Here is a 16,905-nt window from a genome sequence, read left to right as displayed (position 1 = left end):
TTCAAGAATCGAAAACCTTCGAGATTTCGTTGCGTTGCTTTTAAATTGCTGCAAGCATTTGAACGAGTATCGGCCGGACTACCGGAAGAAAAAAGGTTCACGAAACAGCTATTAGACACAAGGTGTCACTAATGGTGACATTTTCGGTAACGGCGTTCGTGCCTTAGCGGCTAAATTTTAGTTGAGAAGGGCCTTCGACTAGTTTTTCTTCAAGGATATGTTTTTGTTTTTAGTTTTCACTAGCATATTTCTACAAAAACCAATGTATAATGTAGACCAAAAACTATATACTTCTAGAACATTACGCGCACTGACCGTCTGATAAGACTCGCGAGTGTCCAACTTTTTTCAAATTATTATACGGAAGCACAATTTTCCCACGGATGATTCAACGGCTTTAATATTGCCGGATCATACTAAGATATCTAACGCAAAAAGCTCGGAACGTCGTCTGAATTCGCGAATTCGCTCGCGTTTCCTCGTCTTTTGTCATCTTGAACTACGTACGCTCCACCAAGTTCCTTTTTATTTTAACGTTTCTGCTTTCGCGGGTCGTACGTCGACCCCCAAGGCTGTGCGCATCGTATCTATACATCTCTGCTGCCGGTTACGTCCAAGGATTTTCTGCTCCTTCTATAACCGAGTGTACACGCACGCACACACGGCTACCGTATGTGCTTCCTCCACCTTCCTCGTTTTCATCTCTTCCCTCTTCTTCCTTTGCTCTATACGTTGTCACCGGTATTTACAAGCAATGTCCGCGCTATCTCGCGACTCAGATTGATTTTTGCCGTCGACGGTGAAACAACGAGACCAGCGAGTGTATTATTTTTTCAAATTTGTCAAGTTCATGCGGTATTACGGTTGGGGTATTTGAAATGAGAGTTGCTGGGTTTTGTGGTTGGATATGGCTGGTGATTTTAATTTTCGGTTCCTGTGTGATGATGGTCGAGAGCCAGAGGACTTTCTTGGATTCGCTGGCGAATGTCGAGCTTTTGAGAGCTTTCAGGAAGTGGACGGGAGAAGTTATCGGTGCGTCTGTTTGTGTGTATTTGTTGTGCGAGCTTTTTTTGTATAATTGTTCGTTTTTGCTTTTACAGGCAGGACAGGCAGAGAACCTAGATTATTGAGAACGGCGATGAATCAGGATCGAACGCAAAGCTACTATGGGGGACCGTTTCCTTGCAATACGTCCGGTATGCAGTATTTTTTTTTTTTGGTTTTCATTCGAATACTAGTTAAAGCAAATAATTATCAAAGAAACTGACACTTATGACAATGAAAGCAAAGGCTAAAAACACAGTCGAGGTAGTTTTTTTTCGCGGTTGCGAAACACAGTCGTTGTCCAAAGCAGATAATTGAAAAATAAGTTTGACATTCGAAGATTACTTTTGTGTGTATACTGTACATTGTATAACATATTTGAACTGTTTCAATTTTGCCAAAAACTTTTCGTCAGTCGTTTTAATTAATTATTATGCTAAAAATATTATCAGTCATACTTTATAAATTTCTTGCTGGGTGCAAGCACAAGCATAAAAATGGTTGCATGAAAATTGAAAATTATCATAATAACTTTTCTGTATCGTACGATCATGCGCGTACGAACGGAATTCACAATTAGCCGCATCGCGCACGTCATAAAAACTGATTTTGACAATTCATACGGTTTTTTTTTACATAGATCTACAAGCAAATCGTTAGCAAAAAGTAAAGGTTTTTTTAATTTTTTGCAAGTGTTTTGATTAGGACGATAAGAAGCTGTCGTTGTACATTTTTCAATTAAAAATTTCTCGGACAGGCCGTTTAAAAGTCATTGCCACCGATTAAATTTAATCGTCGTAAAGAAAATTTAATCATCATCTAACGTGAAGAAACTTATAACACAGGTATTTTTCAATTACTCGATACTTCAACTATTTTTATTACATTATAGAGACGTTCTTGAACACTAAATCCATGTTAGAATACCTTGCATCAGGAACTTTTTTTTCATAACAATCATGAAGGTGTACAGCAATGAAAATAAATTTCACGTATAATTGCTTTTTCGAAGGTAAGTGAGAAGTGACGATGAAAATATTTGTAATTGCTACTCGCTATTTTTCACGCTGAATTTAGAAAATACGCGGCCTTTGTTCGAATGATCGCAAAACGTAATACATCGATGTGGAGCAAGGATATGGCTACGCATATTAGAAAATCATGATGCAAAAACCCGTCGATTCTCATTCTCGTACAAGTTTCCAATACGACAAAAAAAAAAACGCTGACAGTCGATAACTGAATATCCCATTAACGATTGCATCTCCCACAAGGAATCAGTTGTTTTGAATAATTAATCAGCCTCCGGCGCGCCGACGAGAATAAAGAGAAAAGCCGGTATGCTTATGTGTGTAATGGAGTGTCGGCAATGCAGATTCGCTTTTCTCTGCGCAGCGAGAGAAAGTCTCGGATCGTCCGGAACTTTTGTACACCGCTACGGCAGCTCTAATGAATGGATCACGTTTTAGTCGGCGGCAGGTCAGCCGAGGTGCCCAAGTCGGTTCATCAGCTCAGGCCCGGAGACATCGACGTGATCGGCGCGATGGGCGACTCGCTGACGGCTGGACTCGGTATCTTCGCCACTAGTCTGCTGCACTTGGTCATCGAGAACAGAGGAGTCGTCGCCAGTGGCGGAGGACAAGGTACCTGGAGGGAATTTCTCACGTTGCCGAATATACTCAAGGTGAGGAGCTGTGATCTTTTTTGTAGTTTTTGGCGAATGCGAAGGTTGCAGCGTTGATTTTTTTGTTGGTCGAACAAAATTTCCATTGACTTTACATCTGATTTTGCTGACTACGTCATTTTGATCGCTGATGCATCGATTCCCAATCGAAATGCGAAAATCGGTTGGGATGGGGAATGCTGATGAGCTCGAACGGCTACAAAAGGATTTACAGTTTGTACAATAATTTAATTCTGTTCAGGTATACACTGCTGTTAAAGTTATTTTTATTTTTATTTATGCTCATACTTTGGCATAAACAAAAGTAAGATACACGCTCAAATTTAAAAAAATCGTTATAAAAATAATAAAAAAACATTAATTCATAATCAACCAAAAAAACAATTGAATTATATGTGTAAATAAAATAACGGTATAGAGGGAACGTCCATAACGTTACTGTTGTGGCGATCGCGAGAATCACGTGATCATAAAAGACACTGTGTATTGCATTAAATGCTACTTCTGGTGAAACAAGCCTCACCGTGAATGTAAATGCACATTTGAGGAAGCGTAGCATTTCCACACTTTTTTCTACAAAACAAAAGACCGGTGTTACATTTTTTTTTCAATTTATTTTTGAAGTTACATAAACAATCATGTTTCAGGAATTCAACCCAAATCTGATCGGATATGCTCTCACGGACTCGTTTACCTTTGAAAAAGCATCTCAGTTCAACGTGGCGGAAAGCGGCGCCATATCCAGGGACATGCCCTACATGGCTCAAGCTATTATCAACAGGATGAAAAGTGACCCTCGTGTCAACGTGAAAAAACATTGGAAGGTATAGTATTTTACTAATAGCTAGAAACTATGTATTAGTAAAATTATAATGAAATGTGTACTTTTTCAGATGATCACGCTGATGATCGGAGCTAACGATTTTTGCACCGAAATGTGTTATCTACCCGAGGCTTCGATGACGCTGTCGAATCACAAGAACGATTTGCTGCAAGTATTGCGATTACTCAGGGACGAGCTGCCAAGAACGTTCGTATCGATAGTTCCTCCGCCACATCTTCAGCAACTCGTCGAAATCACCGGCAGATCTAGTCTTTGCGAATTAACCGTGAATTTCGAGTGCTCTTGTTTATTTGGACTAGTTTATCGAAGCCAAAGACAAAAATATTACGATATCATGACGAGGTAAGCTGTTTTATATTCTAATCCAAATGTAGCCTCGTTTCAATACTTACATTAATTTTTCTTTCATTGCTCTTCAGTTGGCAACGTTTGGACGAAGAAATAGCCCAGTACCCCGAATTCCAACGAGACGACTTCACCGTGGTTGTGCAACCGTTGACGACTAATTTGACCTTCCCAGTGGCATCTAATGGCCTGTCCGATCTGACCTATCTCTCGACCGATTGTTTCCACGTCAGCCAGAAGGGAAACGCGAGAAGTAAGTCATACGCCGACGAAAACGTTTCACGCGAGTTACGTCCACAAAAAAGAACAAACCGGTTGAGCCTCGCGGACGCTTTTGACATGTTACGTTTGAAATTGCTTCTTTTTACGCGAAAGATTCTCGTAGAGATAAGTCGACACTCCAATGACACTGCTATATTGTATATTGTTTCAGCTGCCAATGCCTTGTGGAATAACCTGATGCAGCCGGTGGGACAGAAGTCCCGAAACTGGCCGGAAATTTTTGGGGAATTCGTTTGTCCTACCGAGCGAAGGCCGTACATTGCGACCCCCAAGAACTCGAGGAATTAATGCCGACGATTTAGATTGTAGTTGTATACGTGTAAGATAAGACTGATGTTTGGTATTATTAAGCTGAACTGCGAGCGTACGAGAGCTCGTTGCGGCATGTTCTGATTTCTAATGCTTTTATTTAAGTGTACTTAGATCTCTGTATTGTAATTTTTGTAGAAATATCTCATTACCATATACATTCGATGAATGTTTTTGATGTGTGTATTGTGTGGAACGATGTTGTATGATATAATCGAAGAACGATTGTTAGTGACAATATCTTTTTGGTATGCAATAGAAAATGATTATGAGAATGCATTAGGATTTCATAAAAGAGTTGGTAAAATTTGAGACAGGAAAGATGCTCTTGCCCAATAAACAAGAATGAAATATAAGTTCATCTCTCTTTTGCAGGTGGATACGTTAATCGTTTTAAAATTTCAACAAACAATTCTTATTTCTCAGTCTCGAAAAAGTTCAACACCTAATAAACCATCTTCTTCGCAAGCTTATCGAGCAGAATATTATAGACAGCCTCGTTCATCGAGTCGATAGTAGTTCTGCTCACGCTTGAAAACTTGGGCTATTCCTTCGGCATAGATAGTAAGTTTGGATTACGCATGAGCTTGGCAGTCTGATGCTGGCTTTTTGCGACGAATCTATACAGTTTTAGCATGGGGTGCAGGCCCACCACTGTATCCAGACTCGGCGCGCATATTGTCACGAGGGAAATGTAAAAATGAGCATGCGCCATCTATTTTCACCTGCCAGAGACACGGCCTTGGTAGAAATCGATATAAGTTTAAAGCTACAACATACCACGTATTACTAGAGATGGGCGAAAAATAGGTCCATTTTTCGACCAGCGATGAAACGCTTTTTCGGACATTTTTTACGCATTTATTGGAGTAAGAATAGAGTCATACCGTATTACAAGGATTTTTCAAGCTTGTAAAAATAGATTTCATTGTCTAAAGCAAAGCACAGGTGATAGCTAGTTGATGGCTACGAAAGTACTACGCAAAATAAGTCGGGTCAAAAAAGTGAAAAAATAAGAAAATCACGAATATCTTCGTATGTCGTGCTTGTATAACTCTAATTGACTGTTAATTGTGTAAACCGTTTGTAAATCGATTAAAATCCGTAAGCCTCTTTGAAATTAGTGTACGACACAAGGAATAATATCAATACCAAAGATTTAAGGTTATGTTCATTCCAACAAATGCTCAAGAAATGGAAGAAAAAGGGTTTCATCACAAGCTATGACTAGGCTATTTCTCATAGCCATTTCATAGTTTACAGCCCATTTTAAATTTTCGAATTTCTACCAGGGGGAGAGTTTAGGCAATAACGAGTAAGTCCAAAACTGCTTTGTTTTTGTATTTATATCGGTCTAAACGTACGCACAGGTTATGTTGTGCATTAATGCCTGATGATAAAATCTACATACCAGTACCCTGGTAGAAAATTAACGGTTGAAATTCGTTAAAAAGTTTAATTGTCCAGTTTTATCAAATTTTAATGTAAAAAAATTAATTAAAATATTGCTAATATTTTAGTGATGCGTATCTATAATACCACATCAGTATTATTATTAAGTTAAAAATTGTTTTTCCCTTTTTTTGGCATTAAAACGTATATATGTCTTATTACGAATATTTGGATTTTTTACGATTGGAACGTATTTTTCTGCAATTTTTGGATTGTAACAGTCATTTGACAAATTTCAAGCAAAAGTTTCGTTTTATCATGAGTTAATGCGTCATATTTATGCATTTATAACGGTTAAACGCTTATTTAGTTAACCACAACTTAGCTAAGTGTCTTGAAACTTAGCTTATTAATCGTTAACATTTCTACCAGGGTAACTGTTTGAATATTATAAGATACAATTTTAAATACAAAATACAAATTAAACTCGAACCGCAAACGCGCCATTTTTTACTGACTATAATCAGATATCAAATAAAACTTTTTCAAGATGGAACGATCGAAATTTTTAGGTTGGATCCTGCTACTCCCGATGCTGATCGATGATTCTTTCGTCCTTTAATTCGATCGACGGTTGCAGAGCTTTGTTATAAGCCAGTGCCTTGTGATCATTAGCCGAATTCCTGGATGTTCCCTATCTTCACTGGCGATCAATCGAAAATATTTTTAAGAACCGCTTATTTTACGAAAAATCGTACGTCATTACATTAAATTAAATATTTATTCTCTACGTTATTATAAGACCAGAACTTTTAATGAATAAAAATACTTTGTACCTTCAAGTATTGTTCATATAGTATTAATAAATACTTTTGTGTTACTTACCCAGTTAAGAAAAAAAAAACTGACCAAAAGGTAAAACGTTTTCGTAACATAAGAAAAGCCGAATGTGAATATAATTTCGACAATCTAATTTCGTGCTTTGATTTTGCAACGCAAAACCGTAAATTGTTTCGCTTGCAGCATCGCACCAAATGAAAGTTGCATCTGCATGGACACTGCTTCAAAAAAATTATCCACATACACAGTGTGGGATGCATGTGAGAATAGACTTGAAGTATAAAGTTTCTTCTCTCGGACTCTCAGTATCATCAAGGTACTGTAATGACTCGCAATCTAGAGATCAGCAAAAAATACTTTGTAGCTCTGGAAATCTTATACGCAAAGTACATCTTAAAAATACATTTTTTAATTTGTTTTTTTAATTTTATTTTAAAAATGTTATATCAATGGATCATTTAGCTCAAAAATAAAGGGAAAAAATACCGGACCTATTTATAGTAACCAAACTCTCACTTTAAAACTGTAACCGAATGCAGAGTTTACATAACGCATAATTGGCCAGTAGCTATGCAAATTTCCCAAGCCCCTCCGCTTCATCTTCGACACCTTTTGCCGCCGATAAGCCACTAAATACGCCACGACAATTAATAGCAGGCCTGTCTCAAAATAAATTCGAAAGCTGACACATTCGACGCGTTACAACAGCCGCTTCCAAAAAAATCCTTCATTTTCGCGCTGAAAAACGTTGCCAAGTATCTACAATATCGATCAGAGCGCTACAGGTCAGTCGCTGAAAAAAAAACCATCCGGAATTTCCCCTTTCGATTACACACACACGCATACACTCCCGATCATAAGTACACATACGTAACCGATACACATGTGCCGTTCGATTTTCGCCGGCGCTGCGTGTACTCTTACTCACGTATGGCTCGCAAGCTCCGCATACGAAAAATCGACGCCTGAGCGCGCGCGTCGTTCAAAAGGAAGGGATAGAGAGAGAGAGAGAGAGAGAGAGAGAGAGAGAGAGAGAGAGAGAGAGAGAGAGAGAGACGTTTTCGCGGCTGGAAGAGTCCTCCGCGTGCGCGTCCTCGTCATTCGAAAAGCGCGAGTCTCCCCGTCGCCAGCTCGGCTTACGACACACCGACTGTGTGTATATACTCGACGACGAAGCCCTTTACGCGGCTGCGGTAAAGCAAGTGTGTATCGAGGCAGTTTTTCTCACGTATACGAGATGAAGTGACGAGTGCTAGTCTACGCAGTGGATAAGGAGGCTATTATGCCCTTTTGCCCGGCGTTATTCCGGCCGGAAGGAGGCTTTGATTTTCGAAAGTCGTCCCGGCAAAGACGAGCGTTTGGAAAGTGCACTCGGGTAAGAGAGTTTTTTCATCGAGCGTGTGATTTGCATGTTAAACAATGTCACTTTTGCAACTACTCGAGGTTATTTTCACCGTATGTATACTCGAACACTTCAAAGCGATCGCAACGCGGTACATTTCCACTGGGGACCCCCGTGCTCGTGTGAGAAAAAAAAAAATTTTCACTGAGAGCTTGAGGAATTTCAATAATTCGAAGATCCTCTCAGCCGACTAACCGATAATCGCCCTTAATCATCGGTTAGTCTACTTTCGAATACTAATACACGTCGGGCGCGCTCGTCGTGTGTATTTCGCAAGAGACGTCTCCTTTTCGTCATTAATGACACGATAAGTTATTCACGGCCGTCGAAACCAAATCGAGGCACTTTCCTTTTTCTATAACTGTCATCGAACACACAGCTATATTTTCCATTATATCGCGCGTGTCACATAATAATGCAGTCGTCCACCTTCAAAACCTTGCATAAATTGTGTAACGACTCCGCGCGCAAGTTCATTACGATTCCGGTTAAAAAGAAAAAAAGAGCGCTTACAGTGGTTGCTCAAAAGAATGCCCAGCTTGCATAATGCGCGCCTCGTTTTCGACTAAGGCGATAAATCTGCGGCGAGGCTCATTTTAGCATAAACTTTCTTTTTCGCCTCTTTGAGCAGAAAAGCGTCGAGGCTCTACTTATCGACAGGGTTATGTAAAAAAGCTCGGTCAAAGCTCCGCGCGTAAATTTGAAAGGTAAGCGTAATGAAAGTGAAAGTTGAAGAAGAAGCCTCGAAGGGTTTTTCTTAAAAAAAAAAAAAAAAATTAACGCGACACACCTACCCGTTGGAGAAACGTCTGATGCAAGTATATCGCGGAAATGCCTATTGAAGAGAACATCTCTCGAAATTCGGCCGTTAATACATTACACACAGCTTCGTCTCGGAACCGGAATAAGGCGCGCGCTCGTGCTTATCACTTCGCACGCGCGTGTATGTGTAATGACTCACGTGACGGCGATGTACATATACACGAGAAGGTGTCATAATGGCCACATACGCTCACACTTTCTTCAGGCGTCAGGTGTTTTACGAGCCGATCGCTTCCTCCTTTTCCAGTGTCGGCTCTCGTCTATGTAAACAATACACGCAGACGCACATCCGAGAAGCTGCCGGCAGAGAGAAGAATATGCGCTGCTGCATCTTCGGGGAGAGATTCTGAAGTGAGAGAGACAGTCGATGCCTCAGGTCATAAGATGAGAGCTTCCTTCTTTTGCCTGGCGGTAATCAGCCTGTCGCTATGGGCCGGACCGGCAGGGGCTGCTTCCTTCACCGACATGATACGCTCGCTCTTTCAATCCGGCAAGGTAAGCAATTATTATTAACACGGCTTTGAAAGACGAAAAACTAACGATCCTTAATAGGTTAATTCGATGGGCTAATACTCGAGAGAAAAGAAAGCTCCGAATTATCGAGCGTATTCGGTTACGCTTTTTTTTCTCGTCTCAGCGACGAAACGAGTGATTAACTAGAAAAGAAAAGAAGAAGATGCTGAGGTCTACTTTTTCGACGTTGTATAAAGGATACACGACAAATTTCTGTATATTACGAGAGAGCCGCGCGAGTGCAGTGTATACACCGAAAAGAATTTTTTTTTTTGGTGTCTCTTTTTCCGAAGTAGCCGACCAACGGGTGTATTAACGTGAGAGAATATATCCAAGAGCTCTATTATGTAAATGACCCTGAGGAGAAAGTAATTTACAATAATCGAAGAGACCCACACACACACACACACACACACACATAGCTTTTGCTGGCAAGTGTTTCTCTAAAAAGATAATTTATTCAATTCGCTTGTCAGCCTTCAATACACGCGGCTTAATTTATCGCTCGTATTTATGATTAAATTCCTTCTTTCTTAATACCCAAACGTGTGTGTGTGTGTGTGTGTGTTCCATTACAATAGTGTTATAGTATAGACACGCAGTCTGCCCCTTTCCCACCTATACTATATAGCGTATAATAACATACCGGTTTTTCGATAAACGCCTCGCAACTCCTAAAAGGTTCCCGCGAGCGCATCTCTCCGCTGGAAGTGTCAATTACGTAAAGGTACATCTCGGGCTCTAATTGGTTTATATAATCGATCGATCGATCCCACCGCTCGGATGAATGAAAATACCACCGCCGGCGGTGAGTATAGAGGATTCGATAAACGCGCGCGGCTAATCGATCGGAATTTCGGCTCCGAGCCACCTGTTAGGCAGGTATATTATACACGTGTGCGCGTGTGTGTGTGTGTAGATAGAAGTGCGAATCCGCTGCTGTTATAAGTGTGTGTGTGTGAGAGAGTATGTGGCGGCGACAGTGAAAGCGTCGTTTTCGTGACCCCGGCCGCTGTAACAAGTGAACTCTCTCGATTCATCGCGGAAATAATAGATGCTGGAAGCTGCAGACTACTACTCGGTTATCCGCGCGTTTCCTTGCTTCGCGGCGTTACCTCACCGAGCTTCGATGCGATATACTCGTATGACACTTGAGATCGGCAAAATACTCGCGTTAAAAATATTACACGCGTCAATTGCCTCCGTGTGCACTTATAACGCTCGAAACGAGCCGGCAATCTCTATATCATCTTGCGCGAGGAGAGCTTGATGTGTGACGCAAGGATTTTCGCTTTGCGCGCGCGAGCGCGCGCGGCTAATTCAAGTGAGCGTCAAACGGGCTTTTAGTCCGTGTTCCGACGAGTTATGCTCGTTTCCTTACTGGGATACAAACAATTTTGCGAAAAAGTGTCCGCCGATGTTGACACGCTACGACGACTTTGATGGTTTTTCACTGAAGTGTCGAACTTTCGCTTTTAAAAAATGGCGCGAAATTCAAAAATCGACAATTTTTTAAATTCCATATGCTTACACAACACGTTGTTTATTTCAGGACGACCTGGAGGCAGAAGGCGTGTTCTACCCGAAAGTCGAGTACGCGGTGAGGAAGCAGCGGACAGTCGCGCCGCGGGTCCCCTTTCCCTGCGATCTTCGAAGCGGCAGGTGAGGTCAATGCGCATTTCACGTGAATCTTTTTTTTCTGCTCCCTTCCCTTTATAAATCGAGAGCATCGAGCGAAAATTAGCTCACGTTACTGCACTGCGGTGGGGAGACGAGGAAGGAGCCGATTTCCGAAAGCGAATCGAAAGTAGCTTCATATACTGTATGCGCCGAAAGAAATGTCTCGTCGCTCGTTCTCTTATATATATATATATACTTTTCTGCAAACATCATCTCGCGTATGTGTGTAGTTAGCTAAGCCTAATCAAGCACCGATTCGTTGCGGTAATGGCTCGAGAGTGTGTGTATCGGTAAAAAAGAAAAAGGCAGATCGATTTGCTTACGCAACCGATCGCGGAAATAAGCGCCTGATGCGTTGATGTAAATTATTCGCTCTGTTAAAAATTATATTATACGCGTTGTGTAACAATTGTAGATCGCTGATTTATGCAAAGCGATATGGACTAAATTCAATTTAGAATCTCGCAAAGACACGAAAGTGAGACATTTACAAACCGGTTTTGGCACACTTGAATATAGGGACACGCCAGGATCGAATTTTTAATTATTTCTGCACAAAAATACATAAACATATTGCATTGTTTGTCAATGGATTCATTAAAAAAATACCAACCGATATAATTGTTCGCCGAAATATTCTCTCTCACTTTCTCGCGTAAATAAATGACGCAACACACACACACACACACTCGCGACGAAAGCCATTTACGATCGCGATTTTATCGGCATCGTTAAGGATAATCAGTTTTCTCTCAATCGGCACAAAATCGCGCGCGCCAGTACAGCTATAATCGGAATAAAATACAGCCTAAACTCGACGTGGGTTCTTACGTCAGGTCAGCCGTTCCGCCGACAAGTGTGAATCAATTGAGGCCAGGTGACATCGACGTCATCGCGGGTTTGGGCGATTCTTTGGTGGCGGGTAGCGGTGCCTTGGAAGAGTTCGCCATCGGAACATTCATCGAGGCGCGAGGCGTCAGCTGGTGCATCGGAGGACAGGAGGATTGGAGGAAGTACCTCACTGTTCCAAATCTCCTCAAGGTAATTTATGATTGAGCGATTTTCAATGTGTGTCTACACTATAGTATATTGTAATAATGTTTGTGATTTTTTTAAAGGAGTACAATCCAAGACTGACAGGTTACTCTACGGGTACTGGTGAGTTCATATCGCGAAAGGCTCGCTTGAACATTGCTTACCCGGTGGCAGCGACGGAAGACGCGCTGCACCAGGCTAAGATCCTCGTGCAGAGGATGAGGAGTGATCCTGATATCGATATCGATAATCATTGGAAGGTATGATTTGTAGCAGATATAGCGAGAAGTAGCAATTTTTAATAACGATTTCTTCGTCGTTCCAGATGATAACGATACTGTTTGGTGCCAACGACATTTGCTCAGCGCAGTGCTATAGTCCAAAGGAATTTTCGCCGATTCGTTACGCTTTACATTTACGAAGAGCTCTGGACTTCCTGAGGGCGTCTTTACCTCGTACAATAGTTAATTTAATTCCAGCCATAGGTATGAATACACATGACATTTTCTAATATCACCAACGTGATGTAACTGCTAAGGTTCGTGGTCCCGCCGATTTTCAATTTGTTTTATCTTACTTTGAAATCGAGCTTATTCAAATGCGGATTTCTACTCGTTAGTCGAAACTCTGCATAGGTATAGACAGCCGCTTGCAGTTGTTGCGACGTTACCTCGTTACATTCAATCTTCTTTAAAGTTTTTACAAACGGTTCTTACATTTTAAATGCCTACGAACTTTTTCCGGCTTTTTTTCTCACTGGCACACTTTTTGTGTTCATTAGGGTGACGGTAACGAGCTACATTGTTGTGAGCGAAAAAAGACGTTGTATAATGTGAATAGCCTTATGTTGTTTGATAATTGTATTTTACAGATGTTACAGTATCTCTAAGAGTGCCAGTACGTAGTCTAATGTGCAGCATCCTGCATCCACTTTATTGCGCGTGTATGCATCGAGGAAGTCAGCCCGATATCGCAGCGTCCAAAATGTCCCACATGTACCAACAGGCTGCCGAGGCTTTGGTTGCCTCCGGAAGGTAATTTACCATCCGTCGATAAAAACGATTCCTTCATTAATAATTATGGCAAATGATACAATTAATGATAAAACTTTTCCAGATACGACACTACGGATGATTTCACGGTGGTGCTACAGCCGTTCACAAAATTGTTTAATGCGCCCAATGCAAACCCCAGAAATGCTCCGCCGATAGACGCGAGTCTGGTCACACACGACTGTTTCCACTTCAGTCAAAAAGGCCACGCACTCGGTAAGTTAGATTTCCAAGTTAACGGTGGCTGGTGAGTCAAAGTTCTGCAGAGATATTTGCGCTGCGTTGATCTGTTTGTTTGAATAACAACGGCAACAAAGTGTGCTTGCGATCGAGTTTTATCGGTTCTGGAGGGATAATAACTCTTTTTATAGACGGTCTATAGTTGCAGCAACAATTTTATATGTATATGCGTATAACGCGATAAGCGAAAATAGCTATATTTTTATCGAGTAATTATTGAGCGATAAGAAAATCTCCTTCGTGTAACTGAACGTTGCTTATATGGGTTGCTAAAGAAAATATGAGTTCTACTCTTATTAATCTAGGAAGAAAAAGGATCCATCAGCCTGGCTTGTGAAATGAGTCAAGCCATAGTAAACCTTTTTGGACTGGCTTCAGGTCTAGCATCTAGTCTCCAGCTTGCACAGATAGGTGGCGCAAAGGCACTTTCTCGTTTCTCCATTAGTATCTGCGCACGGAATGCATATATAGGGATGTTCCACCTATGCCGAAACTGCCTTGTTGGGCCTGCTGCTTGAGCCGCTCATGCTATATCACTATTTTCATTTGAGTTTTCTCTAATTCTATGAAGTCGCGTTAGGGCATGGCTTCCTTGTTTTATTAATTTGTTTCTACCTCACGTGATTTGTTACATGAATATTTTTAGTAACAGCTCTATTAACCTCTCAGTACAGATGTTTCAAACGGCTCCGCTGATAATCCGTGTTTAACAGCGAGCTTTTCTCTCAAAAAACAAATGTAAATGGATAATAGTGCGAAGATAGATTTGAGCCTAATCAGTGGATTGAGAAATCTCTTAAGAACACGACGATAACAGAGAAAACAAAGTTTAGACTGAATCTGGGTCTCTTATAGCCGGTGATAAAATTCCCCAAATCGAGGTCAAAATTCGCAAGATAAGGCGAGCTCCACGTTATGGGTCAATTCAATTTTCCTATACGATACACGTTCACCGCTGTTCCCATTTCCCTCAGAATATAAAGAAAATTCTCCCAATTCCCCTCTCAAAACAACACAAAAAAAAAAAAAATAAATTGATACAGATTCGCGTCTGTATCAAGGCACACACCAGGAAACTGATTACCATAAATAACCTGTTTTTTTTAAACCTCGACAGGTGCCAATCTCCTCTGGAACAACATGCTCGAGCCGGTAGGCAACAAGACGGAAAGGGGACTACCGCGGATTTTCGAGAGGTTCCTGTGTCCGAGCGAGAGAAGCCCCTACATATTCACCAATCGCAACACCAGGCATTTCCTTCGCACTGGGAGCCAAGAGGCGTCGCCACCGAGATAACGAATAAATAAGAGAGAGAGAATGAGGGCTCGTAAACTTTGCCGAGAGATTATCGGAACCTCGAGGTCGGCCATCGTCTGCCTGTACTGGATCTGCGACTATTGCCTCGAGTCTTATTGACGTTGCTACGCTTTTGATTTATTTCCGCTTGTTCTGATCGGCGGAGCGATCTGTAATTTCTTTTTTTATTTTGTTATATACTTGAGTATTTTTTGATAAAGATGCAGAGCTCGTGTGCTCGAAAGCCAATTGATCGGTTGTATAGTTACAAGGCCAGTTTTATGTACAGTTTTTTATGTGGGAAAGAATCGATTTTGTAGTGGTCAATGGATGAAGAAGAATTCGTGTGCATGGGACACTTGTTTCATATGCAAGTTTTAATATTTATTATATGTGTTATTACGGTATTTGTTAACTGAATAATAAAATGTAATTTGATTGAAACCTCACGAGTTCGTAATTGAAAACAGAGTGAAAATGCATCGAAAGCTTGTTAGATCCGTCGTTCAGCTGGAAGGATAAAAATCTTTGACGATGATAGGTGTATGTAAAGTAGTTTTTTTTTCGAACGCAGAGAAAATAAAAAGAGGCTGAGGTCAAGTTATCCGCGGTATGAAGAAATGTGGAATGCGCATTTTACGAACTAATCTACACGTAACGTATGACTTTGTGCGGGACGAAAAAACTTTGAGATGCGGAGAACGAATGTACACCGACGACTTACGGAGTCACGTGAATTGATAGAAATTGAAATTTCAAATCAACACAGACACGGCTGATTCCGTCAATGCATAATATGAAGTAACGCAAAACATCGTCTCGTCTCGTAATTTTTATCTCCTCTTAAAATGATGTCAAACTCGCTTCTTGCCTCGACGAACGCGAAACGTAAATTATGAATCGTGGTTTGTAAACTTAAATTTTCATGCAAAAAATAAAACAATACTTTGGTAGCAAAAGATTTGCTAAGCAGTTTTGGACTAGCCTGTCCCTCGTATAGCTTCGACTTTTGTGCTCTACATAGATGTAGTCTCTGGATAGCGAAGATAGGTGTCGCATAGGTCATTTTCATTTTTCTCATAATCAAAATCTGTGCTCAGAAGATATAAATAGCAAAACTGACTATACTTCTTATGTATGGGCTTGCTGCTCGGGCAGCTCATGCTATAACTGCTTGAGACCTTTGAATTTCCGTAATATATAATTTTCATGAATGTTTACAAAACTTATCGTGTAATCACTACAAGATTCCTCCAAGAGGAATGTTTAGGGATGCGATAATCGATCATTATCGAGATATCGCGTATATTTATAGAAATACACTCGAAGCTCTTCAACACGTAGTGTTGTATTACGCGATAAAGCAGATGTGAGATAAGATTTTCTTTCGCCTGTTTGGTTCTCAAATTCATGCACGCGACTCTGGTTATTCGATTAGGTATACACGAGATTCGATTTTATGTCATAATACAAAAAGAAGAAGCAGAAAGTCCGAATCGAAAAGCAGCTTTGGATTCGCAAAAAACTGCCATTCTGCTAATCCACAATTCGTAGACATCACACAAATCATTCGATTCGTGTGTTAGCACAGTAAATTACTTTTTATAAATTGCACTAAAAGAAAATCGGTTTTAATGCCCGTATAACTCATGAGTCGCAAACGGTTAATAAGAAATAATTTTCAGGGCCAGGAACTGAAGTCTCAATGAGTATTACACGTGAAACAATAATTTATTTCATAACGAAACGAGCTTTCTTTCGCCTCGACAACAACAACCGAGGCTTTTAAAAAAGATGATTCGCGAATCCTTGGTGTGATGGATTCTCCCTTTTCCTCGACTCTCTGATCTCTCTTCGTCGAACGATAAGATCTCGACGCTTCTGCTAATTGATAAATGTCGATTATGCATCGTCGAAATCGTCACGTATACAGAATTATCCCTCACCTTGGCGAAATCCATCTTCGAGTGTCATTGACTGCGCGAAAGGCCAAGAGTGCAAGGCGATTGATCTGTGTAATCACGGCCACGGTCGTGCAGCTTGTTCCTCTTTTTCTCGACGGCTGATGTCAGTGAAGCCGCTCGTTTGCATGCTTCCGGAGAAGCTGTCTGTTGCACAATCGGTA

General features: G+C 40.9%; 2 protein-coding genes across 2 annotated transcripts; both read left to right on the top strand.

Moving 5' to 3' along the window:
- Nucleotides 1–702: 702 nt before the first annotated feature.
- LOC100121929 (phospholipase B1, membrane-associated) lies at nucleotides 703–4,864 on the top strand. The gene is made up of 7 exons (XM_008211959.4): nucleotides 703–1,032; nucleotides 1,101–1,196; nucleotides 2,514–2,728; nucleotides 3,376–3,552; nucleotides 3,622–3,914; nucleotides 3,992–4,170; nucleotides 4,351–4,864. The coding sequence occupies exons 1-7, from the start codon at nucleotides 879–881 to the stop codon at nucleotides 4,485–4,487; spliced, it is 1,251 nt and encodes a 416-aa protein (XP_008210181.2). The 5' UTR covers nucleotides 703–878; the 3' UTR covers nucleotides 4,488–4,864.
- Nucleotides 4,865–7,388: 2,524 nt separating this feature from the next.
- LOC100121946 (phospholipase B1, membrane-associated) lies at nucleotides 7,389–15,224 on the top strand. The gene is made up of 9 exons (XM_008211819.3): nucleotides 7,389–8,115; nucleotides 9,212–9,459; nucleotides 11,030–11,139; nucleotides 11,994–12,198; nucleotides 12,276–12,452; nucleotides 12,518–12,677; nucleotides 13,064–13,226; nucleotides 13,309–13,460; nucleotides 14,602–15,224. The coding sequence occupies exons 2-9, from the start codon at nucleotides 9,349–9,351 to the stop codon at nucleotides 14,778–14,780; spliced, it is 1,257 nt and encodes a 418-aa protein (XP_008210041.1). The 5' UTR covers nucleotides 7,389–8,115; nucleotides 9,212–9,348; the 3' UTR covers nucleotides 14,781–15,224.
- The last annotated feature ends 1,681 nt before the right edge of the window (nucleotides 15,225–16,905 follow it).

The sequence above is a fragment of the Nasonia vitripennis genome, chromosome 4 (assembly GCF_009193385.2).
Source record: "Nasonia vitripennis strain AsymCx chromosome 4, Nvit_psr_1.1, whole genome shotgun sequence".
NCBI lineage: Eukaryota > Metazoa > Arthropoda > Insecta > Hymenoptera > Pteromalidae > Nasonia > Nasonia vitripennis.
This window is presented reverse-complemented; position numbering and strand designations above follow the sequence as displayed.

What these genes read in the sequence shown, in the direction of transcription:
- LOC100121929 (XM_008211959.4), top strand. Translation starts at nt 879, where the DNA reads ATGAGAGTTGCTGGGTTTTGTGGTTGGATATGGCTGGTGATTTTAATT. An exon ending in ACGTGAAAAAACATTGGAAG is followed by an intron (nt 3,553 to 3,621) that starts GTATAGTATTTT and finishes GTACTTTTTCAG; the next exon opens with ATGATCACGCTGATGATCGG. An exon ending in TATTACGATATCATGACGAG is followed by an intron (nt 3,915 to 3,991) that starts GTAAGCTGTTTT and finishes ATTGCTCTTCAG; the next exon opens with TTGGCAACGTTTGGACGAAG.
- LOC100121946 (XM_008211819.3), top strand. Translation starts at nt 9,349, where the DNA reads ATGAGAGCTTCCTTCTTTTGCCTGGCGGTAATCAGCCTGTCGCTATGG. An exon ending in CTGTTCCAAATCTCCTCAAG is followed by an intron (nt 12,199 to 12,275) that starts GTAATTTATGAT and finishes ATTTTTTTAAAG; the next exon opens with GAGTACAATCCAAGACTGAC. An exon ending in GCTTTGGTTGCCTCCGGAAG is followed by an intron (nt 13,227 to 13,308) that starts GTAATTTACCAT and finishes AAACTTTTCCAG; the next exon opens with ATACGACACTACGGATGATT.